This window comes from Lipotes vexillifer, unplaced genomic scaffold (assembly GCF_000442215.2).
Source record: "Lipotes vexillifer unplaced genomic scaffold, Lipotes_vexillifer_v1.1 scaffold532, whole genome shotgun sequence".
Taxonomy (NCBI): domain Eukaryota; kingdom Metazoa; phylum Chordata; class Mammalia; order Artiodactyla; family Lipotidae; genus Lipotes; species Lipotes vexillifer.
The window spans coordinates 355,308-377,512 of record NW_006798027.1 but is presented as its reverse complement, the minus strand read 5'-3'; the positions used below and the strand labels follow the sequence as shown (position 1 = coordinate 377,512).

At 42.5% G+C, this 22,205-nt stretch overlaps 1 protein-coding gene across 1 annotated transcript in view; it reads right to left on the bottom strand.

Moving 5' to 3' along the window:
* WHAMM (WASP homolog associated with actin, golgi membranes and microtubules) overlaps positions 1-17,580 on the bottom strand; it is a 19,987-nt gene extending 2,407 nt beyond the window's left edge. The window contains exons 1-9 of the mRNA XM_007470081.1: positions 16,917-17,580; positions 13,288-13,461; positions 10,838-10,988; positions 8,009-8,178; positions 6,844-7,009; positions 4,029-4,216; positions 2,985-3,071; positions 2,654-2,749; positions 45-318 (exon numbers count right to left, since the gene is read on the bottom strand). Of these exons, the coding sequence (XP_007470143.1) occupies positions 45-318; positions 2,654-2,749; positions 2,985-3,071; positions 4,029-4,216; positions 6,844-7,009; positions 8,009-8,178; positions 10,838-10,988; positions 13,288-13,461; positions 16,917-17,528 (1,918 nt within the window). The 5' untranslated portion in view covers positions 17,529-17,580. The remainder of the gene's footprint in view (positions 1-44; positions 319-2,653; positions 2,750-2,984; positions 3,072-4,028; positions 4,217-6,843; positions 7,010-8,008; positions 8,179-10,837; positions 10,989-13,287; positions 13,462-16,916) is intronic.
* Between the last annotated feature and the right edge of the window lie 4,625 nt (positions 17,581-22,205).

Here is a 22,205-nt window from a genome sequence, read left to right as displayed (position 1 = left end):
TGGAGGAGGAGGAGGAGGAGGAGGAGGAGGAGGAGGAGGTGGCAGCAGTGACAACTCCTCACTTGATCTGCAGTGTGTATGGGCACCAACTGGAACAAAAGTCTGAACAGGGATGTTTCTAGCACAGTCTTCATGCTCAGGGGTTATCACATTACTAACTTCAGATAAGGGAGTGCTGCTGGTTTTCCTAGAGGACGGATGGATCACCGCCGTCATCTGAGAAGTCGGCGGGAATGTCTGCCGGGGAAGTCCACTCGGCAGGTGTGGAGCCACAGGTTGTGAGCGAGAGCTCTTTAGGACAGAGCGACCTGGACATCTCTGAAAATGAAAAACTGTTGTGAGAAACTTGCTACAAACGCAAACCGTCAAAATGCTAAAGCTTTCTACAAGTGAACACTGAAGCATTTCTGTGTGTGGATTATTCTAATTCACAAAATGGCTCCTTCTCACCATGTACAGCCACCCTTGCTACTAAATCTATCTATTAAGGAATAAGCATTTATATCCTTTCATAGAATACTTTCTCTGTAATAAAGATATGAAAGGATATATACAGATGAAAACATTCATCATATTTTTAGTATGAAAAATCAGAAACAGTATCAACAATAGGTGAAAAAGTTATGGTGAATTTAAAGTATTAGGCAGCCATGAAAAATCATAAGTAGTGCAAAGTCCGAAACATCCTTAAAAAATGCAGATGATCTGGTGTTAAATGTATTATAACCAGGTAAAAAACAGAGGTATGAAAAATACCAGCAGGGTGGACCTCAAAGTGACAGTTAAAACAGGAATTATGGATGTTTCTCTAATTTTTATGTTTAGAGCAAATTTTATAATTGAAAAATGTGAATTAAAGTTCTGATTAACGCATATATGTGCAATCTAGACAAGTGGCATAGTTGACTTTATTTACAAAGCAGAAATAGAGACACAGACAAAGCAGAAATAGAGAACAAATGTATGGATGCCCAAGGGGAAAGGGGTGGGGGTGGGAGGAATTGGGAGATTGGGACTGACACATGTACACCATTGATGCTATGTATAAAATAGACAACTGAAGAGTGGCCCCCGCTCACCGCAACTAGAGAAACCCCTTGCACAGAAACGAAGACCCAACATAGCCAAAAATATTTAAGTAAATAAAAATTTTAAAATAATAATAAAAATAAAATAAAACAGACAACAGATGGGAACATACTGTATAGCGCAGGGAACTCTTTAATTCACTGTGGTGACCTAAATGGGAGGGAAATCCAAAAGGGAGGGGATATATGTATATGTATGGCTGATTCATTTTGCTGGGCAGTGGAGCTAACACAACATTGTAAAGCAACTATACGCCAATAAAAATTAATTAATAAAAAAAATAAAGAAGCTCTGGTCTCGCAGGTATAGTTTACTAAAGAAAAACCTAACCTTACAAAGACCTAATCTTGAGGGATGTATACCTCCATGGACCAAAAAAACTGCAACTTTTACCAATTTGAGGTCAACTCGTTCCAGTTTGTTGAGAGCTTAGGCAGCCTGATTTCTGTCACCTTCATACCATCTTCATACTGTCTACATTTGAAAGTTCATGACTGCTCTGACTAGTTCAGGGCTACGGAGCTGGACTTGCATCCCTGAAGTCCCTTCCTCCACACTGATCAATACCCTCTGGTGACAGCTGACTAGCAAGTTACTGTCCACCTGGCTCATCTGTATTCATGTAGCCCCCCGCATTCATGCCCAGGCTCCCACCCAGGACAAGCAGACTCTCTGGAGGTGGGGTCTGGGCATGAGTATTCTTTAGAAGCTCCAGAGGTGCTTCTGATGTGCTGCCCGTGTTGGAGAATCTCTGCCGTGGCTCTGACTCTCTATATCCCTGATCTAAGTTGTGTAATCACCCTGAGCATCAGTTACTCATCTTTAAAGTGGTGATATCGCACAAGGTTGTTTTAAGAATTAAATGAGAATGAATGTAAGTGCCTAGCACATGCCTGGTATACGGCAGTGATCAGAGTAGAAAGCATATCAGGAAACAAGATGAAGTTGTAGGACATGACTGATTCACTCTGGTGGCCCCTATTTTTCTTGTTGGTATCACACAGTGCATCTTCAGTACCTCATCCCAGAATTATGTCTGGGAGTGGGTGGTTTTCTCTTTTGGGTCATTATGAAGGTGTGTGTTGCAGGTGTGTGATGAGAACAGGTTTATGTTCTACATTCAACAAATTTCATGTTACTTTAAAATAAGTATTTACTTTTTTTTTAAACCTATTCACTTTTAATAGGGCGCAAAATTATACTTACATCACAATGTTTCCTTGACCAAATTTTAAAGACTTCTTTATTACAAATGAGGAAACAGCTAAATCTAAGGGCAATTTAACTATTTTCAGTTTTTCCTGCCAGCTGACACCATGGTGAGCAGAGTCAAACCACCTGGTCAGGGGGCAGAGCAGGAACCCTAGTGTGCGGCAAGGTCAAAAACATCATGATATTTCTAATATTTTTGATTTTTATTTATAGACTACAAATAATGGCATTTGGGAAACATTTTATGTCCCAAATTATCTGTTCCTAATACTTTATACTTTTCTCCTAGGATGGGTGATCTTCGTTTATTTCTCCAGACAATGCAGGCGAAGTGATTATTTCTAGAACTCACCTCTTTAAATGCTCTCAATCGTTGGAGTGTTTTTTGGCGCTCTTGGTTTATCCATTCTTTTTTCTCTTGCTCCTCCTCTTTTTTCTGGTCTCTTTTCTGTATTTAAACAAACACATATTTGTAAACTTCTCAGAAGTCCTGAGAAAGAGAGGGACTGTCACCTGACGTTATTGCCTCCTCTGGCCCCCACGTCTGCCCCCCACGCTGCAGGGCCAGACTGTGCTGTCCCCTCAGGATCAAGGCTGATGGGGCAGTGGAGCTCCACTTTGCACAAACTTAAGCTCGTGTGTCATGTTATGCAAATATAAAACATTTTTCTTCAACCACTCACCCTCTGAACGCTATGATGCTGATGAAAATATTTTATGCTTTCTTCAGCCTGTTGCAATCTGAGTCGATGATTTTCTTTGCATTGATCCTGGGGGAATAATATAATTTCATAGATCTGTTTTTCACCTGGTTATAAATTGAACGCCACATGGTTTTTAATATTACCATGGGCTATAGCATAAAAAGTTAAAAGAAAAAAGCACTGCATTTGGGCTGCAGTATAAAGCATTTATTAATAGGAGTTATGGTGTGGCTCAGTGCTTCTGCCTTCTCCTCGGTCACGTGATATGGGGTGATGGGCTACTTACGGGAATCCCTCCTTCCCGGTAGGAGGGCCATGGCTAGGATTCAGTACTCTGAGAGATGAAAAAGCAAATCCTCCAAACAAGTGGAAATGAGAGGACATACAGGCAGTCCCACATTCCTAAGTGGGATGTGTCCTAAGGATCTGTTTCAATGCAATTATTTTAAACACATTTCCCCATAATGTTCTAAGTAATATCTCCAAATATACCTACATAACACATCCAACCTACAATACCTGAAAAATTATATTAAAAACTACATCTCAATTATGCTTAGCCATTCTTAGTATGTTACCTTTTTATGTAATCACGGAGTGTTTAAAAATTAAAAAAAAAAATCACTCACCGCATATAAGGATCGAAATGAGCTGAATATTATCTGACTGATATTTTATAATCAACAGTTCACAATAAAATTAATTTTAGCATTTATTATAGCTGATTAGAAGTTTCTACCTATTGTGGTTTTTAAAATACCTGTGTACGTAATAGGCATTCAATAAATAGTTGTTGAAAGACAATTAAAATCTAAAGATGATGGTGAATGCTTAAATCCAAAAGGAAAAAGAATCTTAAGAAAAACATTTTAAATGTATTTTAATTGTATCCACTGATAGCTACATAAACACACACAAAATTAATCATTGATAAAAGCCTTATTTTCAATACCTCTTTATCTTTCATAAAAGAAGAAACCCCCAGAAGGGGTAAGAAAAGAAGGCTGCCCGGGGCGCTCCTACCTTTCTGTTCCTGAGACGGGCTCTTCTGGCACAGATCCTGCCCCGTTTAGATTCCAGCTGCTGGCACTGCCGGCTGAGTTCCTTCACCTCCAGATTCTTATCATCCTGCAGCCCCATTACACGATCCATGACTTTAAGTTCCTCTGGATTTTCACATGGATCATAATAGATAACTTCATCCTGTTTATCTAGAAACATATTAATGATTCCTTAAAAATATGTCTTATTATTAAAAATATTGCATACTTTTTTAATTTAAGGAAAGTTAAATATCCTTGTAATTATGATTAACATTTATGTATATATATGTCTATGTGTACACACATACACACACACACACAACTTATATAGCTACACATATCATAAACAGAATTCTTAGAGAAACTTTTCCATGTGATGGAAATATAATTTTAATGGCAACACAGTATTCTCAAATTTAAGCACTCTGTTGTTAGAATGTTCCAGTGTTCTATTATTATCAATTTCACTGTGATGAACATCTGAATATAAATCTTTGTGTACATTTTTAATTACTTCCTTAGCAGATGAATATTTAAGGCTCTTGATGACTCTTGTCAAATCACCCTTCTCCAGAAAGGCAACTTACATTCTACCAGCAGTACAGCATTAAGGTGCCTTAATGATATTTAATCTTAATTACATATTGACTTTTAAAAAATACATGCTAACTGTAACAAATTCAAGCCCTACAGAAGTACACAAAATAAAAAGTGAAATTTTCCTCTTCCTTCACCAACTCTTTGGCATCTTATTCCCAGAGGAAAACATGAACAGTTTGGCATGCATCCTTCCAGATTAACTTTTTTCTAATAGAAGTTTTTCCTAAATATGTAAAATGCTTATAATGTGAAGCTACTGTAAAGTTTTTTGAATACCTAGGATTAAATTAAATGTTCAGGATCTATATGAAGAAAATTACTAAACTTGGAGGGACTTTAGGAAAAAAAAGACTTAAGTAAATGGAGAGACATACCATGTTCTTGGATGGGAAGATTCAAAATTGAAAAGATGACAATTCTCCCCAAATTATCTCTAATGTTAAGTGCAATCCCAATAAAAATTCCGAGTTTTTTGGGTTTTTTTGTTTTGAACTTGCCAAAATGATTCTAAAGTTCATCTGGAAGAATAAAGGAGTGAGAAAAGTCAGAAAATTTTTGGAAAAGTAGAGTAATGAGGGAAGTACTTGCTTTACCTGATACTAAAATGTACCTCCAAGGTACAATAATAGAAACAGCATGATACTGGCACCAGAAGCCACTCACAAATCAGTGAAAGAAAATAACAACTCATAAATAGATCAAAACAAATATGATAATTCTGAATATGAGACAGGTAAAAGTCAAAGCAAAGCAACAGGGGAAAATGTTTTTTAAAACTAGTGATTGGGGGCTTCCCTGGTGGCGCAGTGGCTGAGGGTCCGCCTGCCGATGCAGGGGACACGGGTTCGTGCCCCGGTCCGGGAAGATCCCACATGCGGCGGAGCGGCTGGGCCCGTGAGCCATGGCCGCTGAGCCTGCGCGTCTGGAGCCTGTGCTCCGCAACGGGAGAGGCCACAACAGTGAGAGGCCCGTGTACCGCAAAAAAAAAAAACAAAAAAAAAAAACTAGTGATTGGGACTGCTAACAATTTGGGGGGAAAAGTTAGATTCCTACCCCACATCAAAATAAATTTCACCTGGATTAAAGAGCCAAATGTTTTTAAAAACAAAATCATAAGAATACTGAAACAAAACATAAGTAAATACTGATATAATTTTGGGATAAGGAGGTATAATACCAAAGCAGAAGACTGATAGAGGTGACTTCATAATAATTAAATATTCCTACAAGGCAAGAAAAAGCAAATGACAGAGAAATTATTTGCAACATATGATAATAGAATAACATCTCTAATATAGAAAGGGAATGTTCCAAAGAAAAATGGGCAAAGGCCATGAATAGGCCATGAATAAAAGAAATACAAATGGCCAGTAAACATACAAAATTGCGTTCAACATCACTTGTGATTAAATAAATAAAAATTAGAAGATGCCATTTTTTGCTCTCAAGTAGGTGAGAATTTAAATGAATAAGTATGGGGAAAAAAGCTATTTTTATAATCAGCTGATGGGAGCATCATTTTGTACAACCTATCTAGAAGGCCATTATGCAGAATGAAATGTAGAAATTTAGAAAATAGTAGAGGTACAGAAAAATGCATATCAAATGATTCTTGTAGTGTTTTTTTTAACAAGTTATGTGTCAAAATGTAAAATATGCATTGTCCTTGACCTGATTCCATCTTTAGAAATTTATTCCAAGGAAATAATCTGTTGTATACACAAAGATGTGTAAAGGAAGGTTCTTCACTACAGTACTGTTCACAACAGTGAAAAACTGGAAATCCCGGCATGTCTATACAATGGAATACTATGCAGCCATTAAAATTTTTGATGGTTTTATTACTTACTGAAATGGAAGAATGATTATTATGTATTAAGTGAAAAAGAGGTTACTGAACAGGATACATAGTTCTGGTTTAAGAAATTGAAAGATTTATAAACATCAGCATACAAAAAAGGCTACAAAGCTATAGAGCCTAAGTATCTCTAAATGATTTAACTGGGGTAATAATAGTTTCCCTTTGTTTTGCTGTGTGTTTACCAATGAATATATTATTTGAATAATAAAGTAGTAAAGGGAAACTTTGTTAGAAAATTTCAGATATATTAGACAATATACAATAATTGATAATATGATCTGTATTTCCTTGAATGTGTAATTTAAACATATATACATTTAAATATATATTTTACCTTTTATAAGTCTTTTAATAGAGTCCAACTGTGTAACAAGCAGTATTTCTTCATATTTTAATATCTCAAATTTAACCTCGTATAGTTCTAACTGAACTTCATAATACTGTATTTCTAATTCATCTACAACATTTATTTTTTTTTCTTGTTCTGGAAGATCTTCCATCTTGTTTTCATGAAAAAAATAAGAGCAAGTTAAAATAATTAGTATATTAAAGACAAACTTTACAAGCATTCAAGTTATCTTCTATTCCTTGCTCAATATCAAATATAAAAAAAAGCAAATAGAGAAGAAACACTTTTCCATTTCATTTAATGGGATAAAAATGCCTTCTTCAATGTTTGTCACAAATACTTTATCACATCCCTGAAATATATGAAAACATTTAGGTTTTGAGAAAAATAAACGGCAATGAGGTATTTACAAATGTTTTCTGCTTTAAAGTCATAATGTTACAGGAAAAAAATTAAGTGACTACGCTTCTAGGATAAAGCACCTCTTTGATTATTCTAAAATTGTGCTGAAAACACGGCTTGATTGATTTTAAAGTACTGAGTACTTGATTGATTTTAAAGTACTACATCAGTACTGAGCTTGATGTTATCATCAAGTGAATCCTACAATATAATATTTCACAAACAGGGACCTCCCTGGTGGCGCAGTGGTTAAGAATACGCCTGCCAGTGCAGGGGACACAGGTTCGATCGCTGGTTCAGGAAGATCCCACATGCTGTGGAGCAACTAAGCCAATGCCCCACAACTACTGAGCCTGCGCTCTAGAGCCTGTGAGCCACAACTACTGAGCCCACGTGCCTAGAGCCCGTGCTCCGCAACAAGAGAAGCCACCGCAATGAGAAGCCAACAAACTGCAAGGAAGAGTAACCCCTGCTCACCACCACTAGAAAAAGCCCGTGTGCACCAATGAAGACCCAACAAAGCGAAAAACAAATAAATAAACAATTTTTAAAAAATAATATTTCACAGGCATTTTGACCAAAGGGAAACTTCACGGCCAACCTTCCACAGTCTGCAAATTCTTATCTACTGGAAGATGGTGTTGGAATAAGCGAAGAAAGGAAGCTCTTTCACAATGCCTGGAAAAAAAGATTCTACCTAAAATAAAAGTGTATTTTTAAAACAAAGTTTCACTTATCATTGTCTCACCTTTCCCTGAATTTCAGCTCTTTTGTGACTGAAACACAACTCTTTGGCTCTCATGAGTTGCAGAGTCTCCCGAGCTAACATCAGCTTGAGTTTTTCTAACCTAGGAGTTGCTGTGGCCCAGGCAGCCTGGCCAAATCTCTTCTCATCCTGTGCCATTTGTTTCTGCATTCCTGTTGTATTGTAATTAATAAAATAAAACATAGTTACAGCTCATTAAAACAGAAAAATTTATCCTGAACTAATTCTTTGTTTATTGCCTCCCATGTTACCTGCAAAACATCCCTTTTAAAAGAAGAATTCTTGTATTTTAGTGAATTTTTATTGTCACAAAAATAATGGTTATTGGTATAAAATTTTAGATAACTTCATTAAAAAAAAGAAAATAATAAATCATGAATCTCACTTACTTAAAGCAATTGCTTCTTACATTTTGGTGCATATACTTCTAGACTATTTCTATGTTTAGCTAGACAGACAGGAAGATATAGTTTGACCAAAACAAACAAACAAAAAACCCCCCCACAGGATCATCATTCTGCTTTATATCTTTTTTATTTCACTTAATATATCAGGGAACTCTTGCTATTCATAAATACAGTTATAGAGAATCATGCTTACTGCTACACGGCCTTCCATTTTATAAATGTACTATAGTTCAACAAACTGACAGACAATAAGTTGTTGCTATTTGGGTCTACTATCAACAATGATTTAAGATCAAAGTCCTTCACCCAGCCCACAAGATCATATGGTCTCATCCCTGCCGGTCTTGCTGGCATTATCTCACACCACATTCTCCATTCAGGCATACCTCAGAGATAATGCAGGTTCAATTCCAGACCACAATAAAGCGAATATCACAATAAAGTGATTCACATGAATTTTTTGGTTTCCCATTGCGTATAAAAGTTATGTTTACACTCTACTGTGGTTTATTAAGTGTACAGTAGCATTATGTCTAAAAAACCAATGTATATTTGAGGCAGGAGATAGACGGGCCCCAGGCTAAACAGTTTCTCCCCTGTGGACAGAAACTCTGTAATAGCAGAAACTCCATGAAAGCAGGATAATGGGGACTTCCCTGGTGGCACAGTGGTTAAGAATCCACGTGCCAATGCAGGGGACATGGGTTTGATCCCTGGTCCAAGAAGATCCCACATGCCACGGAGCAACTAAGCCCGTGTGTCACAACTACTAAGCCCACGTGCCACAACTACTGAAGCCCACATGCCTAGAGCCCATGCTCCGCAACAAGAGAAGCCATTGCAATGAGAAGCCTGTGCACCACAACTAAGAGTAGCCCCCATTCGCTGCAACTAGAGAAAGCCCGTGCATAGCAACAAAGGCCCAACACAGCCAAAAATTTAAAAATTAAAAAAAAAAAAAAGCAGGATGATGGAGGAGGCTGGGCCCTTACCAGATAAGAGATAAAAGACCACATATTCCTCATTCTCGAAGTCAAGGAGAACTTCCTGACTACACATGCACAGAAAGGCTCCTTGGAGGTCAAAAAGGGAGGGGGCGCCACCTCATAGTAAGTGATGTCAACCTACCCTAAGCCTCTAGAATCCATCTTGGCTAAGAGATGCGCACACACACGGGAGGATCCTGAGATATACCATATACGGACTCAGACCCAGGCAAAGCAAGATGGTTGGTCAAAGGAAACCCGGAAGAAATGCCCCGTAAAAGTGATTCGGACTACCAGGAGGGTGCGACTCTCTCTGAGCCCACCCGTGTGTCTATCCACAGCCACTGTCCTCTTTTTCCTTCTAATAAACACTTTACTTGCTTCACTACTTTCTGTCTCTATGTGGAAATTCATTTCTACACAGCTGATAGGCCAGGGCCTTGTCACTGGCCACTGGTCCCTGGTGGTCTTGTGGCTAGGATTCAGCGTCCTCACTGCCATGGCCTGATCTCAATCTCTGGCCAGGGAACCGAAATCCTGCTTCAAGCTGCTGCAGGCTGAGGCCATCTGAGATCACATACATACCTTAATTTAAAAATACTTTATTACTAAAATATGCTAACCATCATCTAAACCTTGAGTGAACTGTAATCTTTCTGGAATAATAACATCAAAGATCACTAATCACAGATCACCATAAAAAATATAATAATAATGAAAAAGTTTGAGATATTAGGAGAATTACCAAAACGTGACAGAGACGTGAAGTGAGCAACTGCTGCTAGGAAAACAGCACTCGCTATTTTACAATAGACTTGCTCAATGCAGGACTGTCACAGACCTTCAATCTGTACAAAACATAATATCTGTGAAGTGCAGTAAAGTGCAGTGCAGTGAAATGAGCTATGACATGAGGTGTGCCTGGACTGTGCTCCAGCCCATGGCTTCCTCATACTTGGCATACTTACCAAGTTCCTCAGACTTGTCAAGCTCCCAAAAACCAGAGGGCCTTTGCAAATGCTGCTCCTGCCTGGAACACTCTTCCCTCACTTTTTTGCTTTCTCCACTTCCATTTACCCTTCAGATATCAGGGCAAGTGCCACTTCTCAGAGACCTTCATTGGCCACTCTGATCGGGCCAAATTTCTCTCTCCTAAGCTCTCAGGAGAGCTTGTTTCTCTTCTTCATGTGGCTTGTTGCCACTTCATGTGGCTTGTTGCCACTGCCATTTTCCATGTGTTTGAATGAATATATAATTAATATAATTAAGATTTTTCTCCCTTTACCTGACTGTACAGTGGCTGTTTATGCTTATCCTTATATTGAATCCCCAGTACCTAAAAAATACAGAACCTGGTGCTTAAGAGGCACTCAAATGTTTTCCGAATAAAATGAAAATTACATGTATCTTAGTATTACCTGCTAACGCTTCTACTGTTTTTTCAAAATAATTCACTGTAATATCCTGAATTGAGACTATAGCTTCTTCAGCCCGTCTGGTCCATTCTTGGGCTTCCTTCTGCAGGGCAACCATCCTTTTAGGACCCAGACCATCCTCATCCAAGGACTTCTATAGAAAGAAGGGAAAGTTGTATTAGTAAAAGAGAATAGTAATGTAGAGCCATTAGGAAATCGAAAGGAAATTGGTCACATGGATTATTTCAGCTACTTTTATTACTACTACATAGTCAATTAAATTTCATTCATTCATCAGTTCCTTACTGAGTATGAATAAGGCTCTAAGTGGTGCATCCTTTGGATGACAAAGGGATACTCTGGAGTATAAAGGGAAAAAACCCTACTTTTACTTTGTATTACTCAAATAACTTTTTCTATAAGGGAATGTTGTCAAGTTATGTTTCTCTATTAATAATAATACACGATTGTTTGAATGAGACCTGTATTGTTAAGCACTCAGCAAAAGCCTGGTACATGACACTCAAGTGTTAGCTGTTGCTGTGGTTTCTTTTAGGGACATGGCAGGAAGCTTTTCAATAGTGAGATTCTTTTCTGAAGGGCAAGAGTAATACAATAACCTAAAACATGAATGATTGTGACATATACTATGTCATCTAGTATCCAATTCTTCTACCAAGCATGATTTAGTGACATAAGAAATATACCCAGGTTAGCCATCAGGGAAATGTAAATTAAAACCACAATGAGATACCACTTCACATCTACTAGGATGGCTATAATCAAAAAGACAGACAATAACAAGTGTTAATGATGATGTGATCAAATCGGAACCCTCATTTACTGCTGGTAGGAGTGTGCATTTATGGAAAATAGTCTGGCAGTTCTTCAAAAGGTTAAACAGTTACTGTAGGGTCCAGCATATCCATATATCCAAGAAAAATGAATACATATGTCTACATAGAAACTTGTACACAAATATTCATAGCAACATTCATAATAGCCCAAAAGTGGAAAGTTACAAATGTCCATCAATCGCTAAATGGATATGTAAATGTGCTATGTGCATACAACGAACATTATTTGGCAATGAAAAGAATGAAGTTCTAATACACACTACAACATGGATGGAACTTGAAAACCTGATGCTACATGAAAGGAGCCAGACACAAATCATTCCATACGATATGAAATTTCAAGAACAGGGAGATCTAGAGGCAGAAAGCAGATGGGTGGCTGCCTGGAGTTGGGGGGGAATGGGGAATGCATATGGGGTTTCTTTTCAGGGAGATGAAAATGTTCTGGAATTAGTGCTGGTGGTTGCAAAACTCTGAATATACTAAAAACCACTGAATTGTACACTTTAAATAGGTGAATTATATGGTCTGTGAATTATATCTCAGTACAGCTGTTATTTAGAGAAAGAAAAAATAGACACAGGAAGTAAAGACAATCCAAATAATAGATTTGCAAAATAATGAACAGAACAACTTTCTCCACAGGTTAGGCTGGCATGAGTTTCATCTAAACATGATACCATTTTTATGGTAGCCCGGCAGTGGCCATAAGTGCATGTGTGGAAGGATGGCCCAGTGCAGCGGGCAGAGATCAAGAGATGTCTCTGTTGTCTTCTGATTCCAGCTGGTTTAGAACCAGATAAAGCTATTGAACCTCCCCACCCACCTTGGTTCCAGATTCATTTATAACACTGGAATGATAATGCTTATTCTATCTAGTGTTCCATGGCTCAATGAAATAAGAGCAATGACAGCATTGACTAAAGTTTAATTTACTGAATTACAATCCAGGGCCTTGCTATTTAAATTTTCATCCTATTTCTCAGAAGTCTGCATGTATCCTTACTTCCCTGGTGGCACAGTGGTTAAGAATCCACCTGCCAAGTGCAGGGGACACAGGTTCGATCCCTGGTCCGGGAAGATCCCACATGCCACGGAGCAACTAAGCCCATGCCCCACAACTACTGAGCCTGCGCTCTAGAGCTCACGAGCCACAACTACTGAGCCCATGTGCCACAACTACTGAAGGCCGCGTGCCTACAGCTGGTGCTCTGCAACAAGAGAAGCCATCCCAATGAGAAGCCCGCACACCGCAACGAAGAGTAGCCCCCGCTCACTGCAACTACAGAAAGCCTGCGTGCAGCAATGAAGACCCAATGCAGCCAAAAAATTAAAATTAAAATTAAAAAAAAGTCACCAGCAAAGAAAATGTGTAACCCTTGAAAATCTGCAGAAATCTTAATGTATTAAGACGACCGATGTAAAATGTCTTCATCTGAAATCAATTTAAAAAATAATAAATTCGATATATCTACAATATATCTAAACATAGGGTAAACCCAAAGTGGAAACACAGACTGAATCTTAAATGCGACTGAAGAAATAGTATACGATAAAGAATAAATCTCATAAAGTAAAAATATAAAGAAAACGTACCAAAATAGCAAGCTTACATGAAGTTGCAAGTTCTCGCATATCCCTGAATGGCTGCAGTAAATACTGGAAGAACATGGTTGCCGCAGTAACTAATTCCTGGTATGCTTCATCTTCCTCTCGATACACTTTCATTAATGCTACCATGGTGTTGGCTTTTTCATGCCCTTGAAGCACCTAGAAGGCAAAATGTAAATAAAGCTCACGTATGGACAGTATTTATAAGGATCATACCAAACCAACAAAGCTAAAGAAACCTGAATATTCTAAACTTTAATGCGTCAATTTAAAATACTGATTAAGGGGCTTCCCTGGTTGCGCAGTGGTTGAGAGTCCGCCTAACGATGCAGAGGACACGGGTTCGTGCCCCGGTCTGGGAGGATCCCACATGCCGCGGAGCGACCGGGCCCGTGAGCCATGGCCACTGAGCGTGCACGTCCGGAGCCTGTGCTCCGCAACGGGAGAGGCCACAACAGTGAGAGGCCCGTGTACCGCAAAAAAAAAACACAAAAAACCAAAAACTGATTAAACACGAAAATGCTATTGTTCTCCAACCAAAATGCCCAGTAAGAATGGTTAAATAAATCATGGTATATCCACAGTAGACTACTATTACTATAATTAATCACTCAGCACTGTGCTTTTGAAGACTGTTTAGTAACTGGGGACTTTTTTTTTTTCTTTTTTTTTTTGCGGTACGCGGGCCTCTCACTGTTGTGGCCTCTCCCGTTGCGGAGCACAGGCTCCAGACGCGCAGGCTCAGCGGCCATGGCTCACGGGCCCAGCTGCTCCGCGGCATGTGGGATCTTCCCGGACTGGGGCACGAACCCATGTCCCCTGCATCGGCAAGGCGGACTCTCAACCACTGCGCCACCAGGGAAGCCCTGGGGACTTTTATAATAATAAATGGGAGGTGGAGGAGGATGCAGAGTTGAAAATTTTATCTCAACTATGTTTTCTCTAAGTACTCAGAGAAAATGACCGGAAAAAGGCATCAAATAGGGTGTAGACTGAGGATATTTTTCATCACTTTTCCAACCATAAAGGTTTTGTGAGGATGTACTCCTTTTTTAAAAGCTCATAAGGACACAGAAATGCCTCCAAGTACTTCTCCAGCATGTCAGCTCTCTTAATTTCCCAGGTTAATATTGCCACCAAACCCCCAGCAGACTCATTTAGCATCACAAATGTGGCTCTAGCCTCTGCAGAGCGCTTCTTCTGAGGCAGGTTAGAAAATAAACTGAGCATTTATAATCTAGATAAACTCATTTAGTAAGAAATTACCTTACCCCCCCCCCACAGGAGAAGAGAAATAAAATCAAGTAATAGTACAGACTTTTTTTTCCCAGTCAATATCCTTAAATTCTTCTGTTTCCTTCCCTCCACTTAAGCATAAAGTGATCTATGTTCAGCTGACATTTTATCCAGGTGATAATAATAGGATTAAAAAAAAAGTTTCCCTGAAAAATATTAAAACACACAAAAAAGTAAACTTAAGACAACTGATACTTTTCAGTCTTATTGCTTAGACTTCAGAATTCAAACCATTCAGCTTCACTTTATATATACAAGCAATACTGGCAACTGGTCTAATTCTAGAATCAATTGCTTTCCTGTTCTAAATATGAGCTGAGTATTAAGATGATCACATACACTTCCATGGATGCAGTATATTTTGTATTTAAGCCCTCCCCCGCCCACCTGTTACACGTAAACAGGTGAACCACACAAGTGTCAACAGCTAGCCTAACAGTATGAACTATACTAGTGCCATAATACCTCTAAATGAACTTCAACTTGGGTAAAGTATAACTTTTACAATAGTAACATATGTTAGTTTAAGGAAAAACTACTTCTGTCAGAAACCGGTGTCTAAAAAATAAGTCTGATGATAAAGTTGGGCTTCCCTGGTGGCACAGTGGTTAAGAATCTGCCTGCCAATGCAGGGGACACAGGTTCAAGCCCTGGTCCTGGAAGATCCCACATGCCATGGAGCAACTGAGCCCGTGTGCCACAACTACTGAGCCTGCGCTCTAGAGCCCGCAAGCCACAACTCCTGAAGCCTGGGCCCCTAGAGCCTGTTCTCTGCAACAAGCGAGGCCACTGCAGTGAGAAGCCCTCGCACCGCAGCAAAGAGCGGCCCTGGCTCGCGGTAACTAGAGAAAGCCCGCGTGCAGCAACAAAGACCCAACACAGTCAAAAATAACTTTAAAAAAGATAAAGTTGACTGGCCTGAAACTGCCCTGTGGTTTCCTCACATTAAAAATGAAATTAGGGGCTTCCCTGGTGGCGCAGTGGTTGAGAGTCCGCCTGCCGATGCAGGGGACACGGGTTCGTGCCCCGGTCTGGGAGGATCTCACATGCCGCGGAGCGGCTGGGCCCGTGAGCCATGGCTGCTGAGCCTGCGTGTCTGGAGCCTGTGCTCCGCAACGGGAGAGGCCACAACAGTGAGAGGCCCGCGTACCGCGGAAAAAAAAAAAAAAAAAAAAAAGCTCATTCTATATTTAGCTTGAGAGGATATAATTAAAATTTTGAAATGTGGCTGGATTGTTCTCTTACACCACCCCTTCCTCAAATGAAGGCAGAGAAAAATCATTCAGATTAAGTACGGCGTATAATGAGAAAAGGGCAAGCAAAAGGCACGTCAGAGTGTGGGTTGGGCACTAAATCTTGACTCAGGAGAGTCAGCTGGTTGTGGATATATGAGCCATATTTTTCTCTTAAACCCTTTTGTGAATTTGTGAATTCCCTTCAGTTCTGTAAGCTTACCACTCAAAAAATGAATTGTTGGGCTTCCCTGGTGGCGCAGTGCTTGAGAGTCCGCCTGCCGATGCAGGAGACGCGGGTTCGTGCCCCGTTTCGGGAGGATCCCACATGCCGCGGAGCGGCTGGGCCCGTGAGCCATGGCCGCTGAGCCTGCGCGTCCGGAGCCTGTGCTCCGCAAATGGGAGAGGCCACAACAGTGAGAGGCCCGCATAACGCAAGGAAAAAAAAAAAAAAAAAAAAAAAAATGAATTGTTCCATCTCGCTAATTACCTCTTTCAAGCTTAAAATTGCACTCATGTTGCTGCTGTTCCACACTGATGAAGACAGCTCACATCCTGTCGGCTGTCCACTTGACCAAGTCTTTATTACCTAAAAAAACCTGTGTCCTAGAAGCACCTTCATCCTCTAAAACATTTTGTCTCCATTATCGGTCTTCCCTCATACACAGAACCTGTTAGTGTTTACCTTCAGTCTGTGTTGTCATTTCCTACACGGATGGGATATTTCTAGTTTTGCTTTCAGTATTCTCTGGCACTTCCTGTCAAAACAGCCAGCTCCACCAGCATCTTCAGGGGAAGGGTTTAAGGGCCTACCCTGGCTCCTAACTGCGATTAAACTTTGATTTAACTTAGTCTTCTCGCTATAGGCCCCACGGGGCTTCCGCGAAATTCCCCTCGCTGCTCCCCGACTGGTGAAGAGCACCTGCGAGGCTGCGCGGCCCTTCCGCGCATCAGGCTGTTAACCTGCTCCTTCCCCGCGCTGGTCTGCGGAAGGACCCCCCCTCTTGCACTCGTCCCACCCTGGACAAGGGCCCGAGGCTCAACCGAGAGGCAGAAGGACCGGGCGACGGCCCGGCGGGCGCGTACCTGGCGCAGCCGCGCCCCCGCCTCGTCCCGCCGCGCGTGCAGGACCCGCTCCCGGAACTCGCGCAGGCTCTCGCAGTCGGCCGCGCATCCCTCGGCGGGGAAGAGCGCGTCGCGCACCGCGACGCCGCCGCAGCCGTCGGCCGCCTGGCCCAGGTAGCGCTCCAGCTGCCCGCACAGCTCCTGCAGCGCCGCCTCGCCGAGGTCCGTGCGCGCCGGCCATACCAGCGTCCACAGCCCGAGCCCCAGGCCCCAGGCCCCGCCACCGCCCGCGTCCAGCTCCGGCGGAAGCCGCGGGAAGCAGCGCTCCAGCGGCGGCCACAGCGCCGCCAGCTGCTGGTGCGCGCCGCGGAGCCCGGCGGCCGAGAGCAGGCCTGCCCAGCTGGGCGGGGGCGCGGCGGCCTCAGACACGGGCTCAGACACCAGCTCGGGCCCGGGCTGGCTCCCCTCGCGCCGCCGCCGCTGCGCCGTGCGGTCGTGACAAGTCACAGCGAACTTGCCCTCCACGTCGTTCCAGGCCACGAGGAAGCGCAGCTGGTGCCGCTCGGGCTCGGCGAACAGGTCCTCGCGGACCGGCACCCAGCCCTCCAAGCTGTCGGGTTGCTCGTCCTCCATGACCGCCGGCGGTCAGCGCCCGGAGGGCTCGGCTCGCCGGAGCCTGGTCTCCCTGCACCCCCAGCCATTGGACTGTCCGGACCGCGTCATTTTTCGCTGAACTGAAATCGGCGTCAGCACCCCAGCTGCCGCAACCCTCGGCACTTTTGATTGGCTGCCCGCGGCCTGGGAGGCTTCCAGCACGCTTCCGGGATTGGTTGGGTGATAGAAGGGAGGGTTCGCTACAACCAATGAAAAGGTCAGAAGGTCGCCGCTCCGAATCAATCAATGTCGCAACCTCGTCTGGAGCCTGGAATGATCACTCTTGCCTCACCTTTTCCACCTGTGTACACACTGACGTTGAAAAAAATATTTGTTAAATGAACGAGTTATTGTCTTAGCCTCCTACACTAAACTGTGAACCTCTTGAGAACATAAACCCAGCTAGCTGACTTGGTCTTCTATTACTGGGTAGAAGCCACAAGCTTATTGGTATCAATTCAACAAGCTTTTATGGAATGTATGCTGTGTGCCTGTTTGGGGAGGCTAGGCGCGGAGGGGGCATACAAAAAACGTGCAGTCCCTCCATCTTCAAAGCATCCCAGCTCCCAACCAACATGTTTAAATATAATCTGTGTTCTAACACGTCATTTTAGAGATAAGGAAACTGAGACCCAGAAAAGAAACGTTTCTTAAGATACACAGACACTTAGGCAATTAGACACTTCAGACCACCTGGCTATTGAAGACCTGTTTACGGAGATCAGGAGATGTAGTTTGCAGGTAGGGATGGAGTGTGGGTTGGAGCTGAACCTGTTCATACAACAGGGTATAAGACAACACTGGGCTCTACCCAGGAAATGTACAGTGTAGACTGAGAAATACAGTACATGTCAGCTCCCGTCCTGTGAGAGCACTGCTAGAGGGGTAGTGGGGTTGGAGGACCGAGGGGGAGGAGCGAGAAGCCCAGGGAGCGGGGAAGGAGCCCTTCATCAAAACACGATTTGTGAGGGCTTGATTCAGGAACTAGTGAAAGGGCTTTTGAAGTTTTTGAGCTGGGAACGCCAGGAATCAGATTTGTACTTGCTATTATGCCCAAGATAAAACAACAACAACCCCCCTCGCCCCCCCCCCCAAAAAAAAAAACAGGGCCAGGCTGAAGCTTTGGTTAGGGGCATCTCCACACACGCACACACACACACACACACACACAAGATAATCCCAAGGCATCTAGCAGCCTCTGTGGAATGTAGCTTGAAGGTCTAAAGGTGCCTCTATCTGAAGGTCCCTCCCTTTAATGTCCAGGAGAGGTGGGGCTATGGGTTCTTGGATTCCCAATAGCTACTCTGGCTGTCACCCAGTCCTCTTGGAGAGATAACCTTCTAGCTGAAGTGATTTATTTTTCCTCAAACTATTTTTTAATATATCTTTTTATCTAATATGATTTCTTACAATTCTTTAATAGTCTATTTTAATATCTTTGAATATTCTTTACAGTATGTCTTTACTGGTTTTATAATCTTATCATTTCTATTATTCTTTCTAAATTATTTGCTTTTTCAAAATGAAACTAGCAGGCTTTCTAATTATAAAAGAAAATTTTATTTCTTGTGAAAGGGGAATAAATGTATATATTCTTAGAAAAAATGTGGAAAAGTATACACCAAACCTAATAATTGTTGTTACCAGGATGCATGACTGGTTTACATTCACTTTATGGTTCTTCTGTAGTATTTGCTTTTTTCTCAGCCAAGTATTATATATTATTTTACAATAAAAAATAATTTTAAAAAGTAATAAAAGGTATATATAATTATTATTAAATGGACATATCAAAGATATAAGTAAAATAACTCAAAAAAGATAAACCCTGCTTTCATTTTGTGTGTGTGTATATATATATATGTGTGTGTATATATATAATTATATTGTAATAATATTTTGCATACTCTTTGTACTTACAAATATATTGTGGACATTTTCCACATTAAAAAAATAGGCATTGGGGCTTCCTAGGTGGCGCAGTGGTTGAGAGTCCGCCTGCCGATGCAGGGGACACGGGTTCGCGCCCCGGTCCGGGAGGATCCCACATGCCGTGGAGCGGCTGGGCCAGTGAGCCATGGCCGCTGAGCCTGCGCGTCCGGAGCCTGTGCTCCGCAATGGGAGAGGCCACAGCAGTGAGAGGCCCGCGTACGGCAAAAAAAAAAAAAAAAAAAAAAAAGGGGCGTGGGGCTTCCCTGGGGGCGCAGTGGTAAAAACCCCCCCTGCCAATACAGGGGGCACGGGTTCCAGCCCTGGGCTGGGAAGATCCCACATGCTGCGGAGCAACTAAGCCCATGCGCCACAACTACTGAGCCTGCGCTCTACAGCCCGCGAGCCACAATTACTGAAGCCTGCGTGCCACAACTACTGAAGCCCATGTGTCTAGAGCCCATGCTCTGCAACAAGAGAAGCCACCGCAATGAGAAGCCCGCGCACCACAACAAAGAGTAGCACCTGCTCACCACAACTGGAGAAAGCCTGCGCACAGCAACGAAGACCCAACACAGCCAAAAATAAATAAATAAATTAATTAATTAATTTAAAAAGATATCTACATTATTATTTTTAATACTTGCCAAAACTGAGTTGACAGTATTGTGATTTATTTAAAGAATTCTATATTGGTAGGAATAGATTAATTTCAATTTTCTGCCAATATAGATAATGCTGTGGTGAACATTCTTGTACGTATATCTTTGCATAATTTATTCTTTCAAATTGTTTGCTTTTGATATTTTATTTGGCTTCCAATATTTTTTATTGTATAGATACCTGGCAGTAACAGTATTTTAAAAATGAAATTTTGATTAAGGTTTCAAAAAGCAATAGATGTAAAATTCTGAGATCAAATCACCACATGCAGACTTTTCAAGGAAATGGTCCAGAACCCAATTCATGCCTTCCACCAGTGGAAGAAAATAGAAAGGGATCAGAGTGAAGAAAAGAGGGTGTTTGAGAGGGAGACTGGTGGAGCGATTTTTCTGGAGAGAGCTATTGTTGGACTGGGCGGGGGGAGAGTTGGAAGCCCCACCCTCTATCCCCAAGCCCAGTGTGGGGTCTTCAAAGGGACCCTTCAGGTAGCTCGCTGTATTTCCTGCAAGTAGGTCAATGGTGGCCTGAGGAGAAAGGATTGGCTGCTTTGGTGGCAGAGCCAGGGGGAGTGGCTGCATTGGAATTGTCTGCACCCCAGAGTTTGCCAGGACTAAAGATGGAGCCTACATCCCAATATCCAGATGTGGGCCAGCAGGACGACAGAGCCAGCAAGGAGTCACCTAGATCCTGCCTGAGAGAACCAGCTGCATGGGTCAGGAGACCTCATTTGAGAAATCTTGGAGGTGGCCCACCAGGGCCTGGAGGAGGAGTGCAAGGGACCCCCTGGAATAGCGGGGTTCTCAGCCTGGTCGTGGGAACTCCAGGGGAAAGGGCTCATCATGGTAAACCCCAGAGATATACAAAAGCTCAGAGAGACAGAGAGTGCTCTAAGCATCTGCCTGCCCCAGAGAGCCAGAAGCTAGCGCCCACCCTCTGTGGCATCAACTCAGATAGGAGCTGTCTTATCACCTTAGTGCCTCCTGCCCCTGGCAAACAAACCAGCAGCTAAGGGAGGAGGTGTGGGAACAAGAGGCCGACCTCATCCCCTCCTTTCCCAGGGCAGACTTCCAGCTACAGAGGCCTCAGCTGGGGAGGGGAGATTTTGATGCCCATTAGACTAAGTTTGACTTTTTTAAAAATTAATCAATTTACTTATTTATTTATTTTCGGCTGCGTTGGGTCTTTGTTGCTGTGAGTGCGCACTTTCTCTAGTTGCGGCGAGCGGGGACTACTCTTTGTTGCGGTGCACGGGCTTCTCATTGCGGTGGCTTCTCTTCTTGCGGAGCATGGGCTCTAGGCACGCAGGCTTCAGTAGCTGTGGTGCACGGGCCCAGTTGCTCCGCGGCATGTGGGATCTTCCTGCACCAGGGCTGGAATCCGTGTCCCCTGCATTGGCAGGTGGATTCTTAACCACTGCACCACCAGGGAAGTCCTCTAAGTTTGACTTTTTAATTAACGTATTGGACTGTACATTCCCTTACTGAATGGAGACTATGCCTTCAAGTGACCCCAGGACTCTGTCTTACCTAAGAGGGAGCAGAAAGTCATGGGTGTGCTCGATTTTTATCCAGAGATGGGAATAAATGAGTAAATGTTCAAGGAATAGTGGGAGAAAAAAAATTAAGTTGCATTTGATTACCTTCAGAGTTGTGCTTATGCAAAAGACTCCGGGAAAAGCCCCTCAGGCCAGGTGGAAGGTGCACAGCCTGGGGATTCTCAGAAGTCCTCCTTCTCTGCGTGGCCTGCAGCCACCCTCCTGCCCTTGCTGTGACAGCCCCCAGCCCTCTATTCATGACCATACATCAGGCCCTCGGTGGAGCCACCGGACTCCAATCCCCACAGTAAATGAAGTAACTCAGGGGACAGCATGTAACCTCTCCTGGTGACACTTGAGCAGTCAGCAGTGGGCAGGTCTATATTTGGGCTTTCACTCATGAAAGGCCTGTTGCTATTTGCAGCCGGAGCCAGCTCGTGTTACCCTTGCCTTTGCTGCCCCACTTGTAGAACCCTGGGCTAAAACAGGCAGGGGTAGCCCATGGGGCACGCAGAGGTCACAGGGGAGGG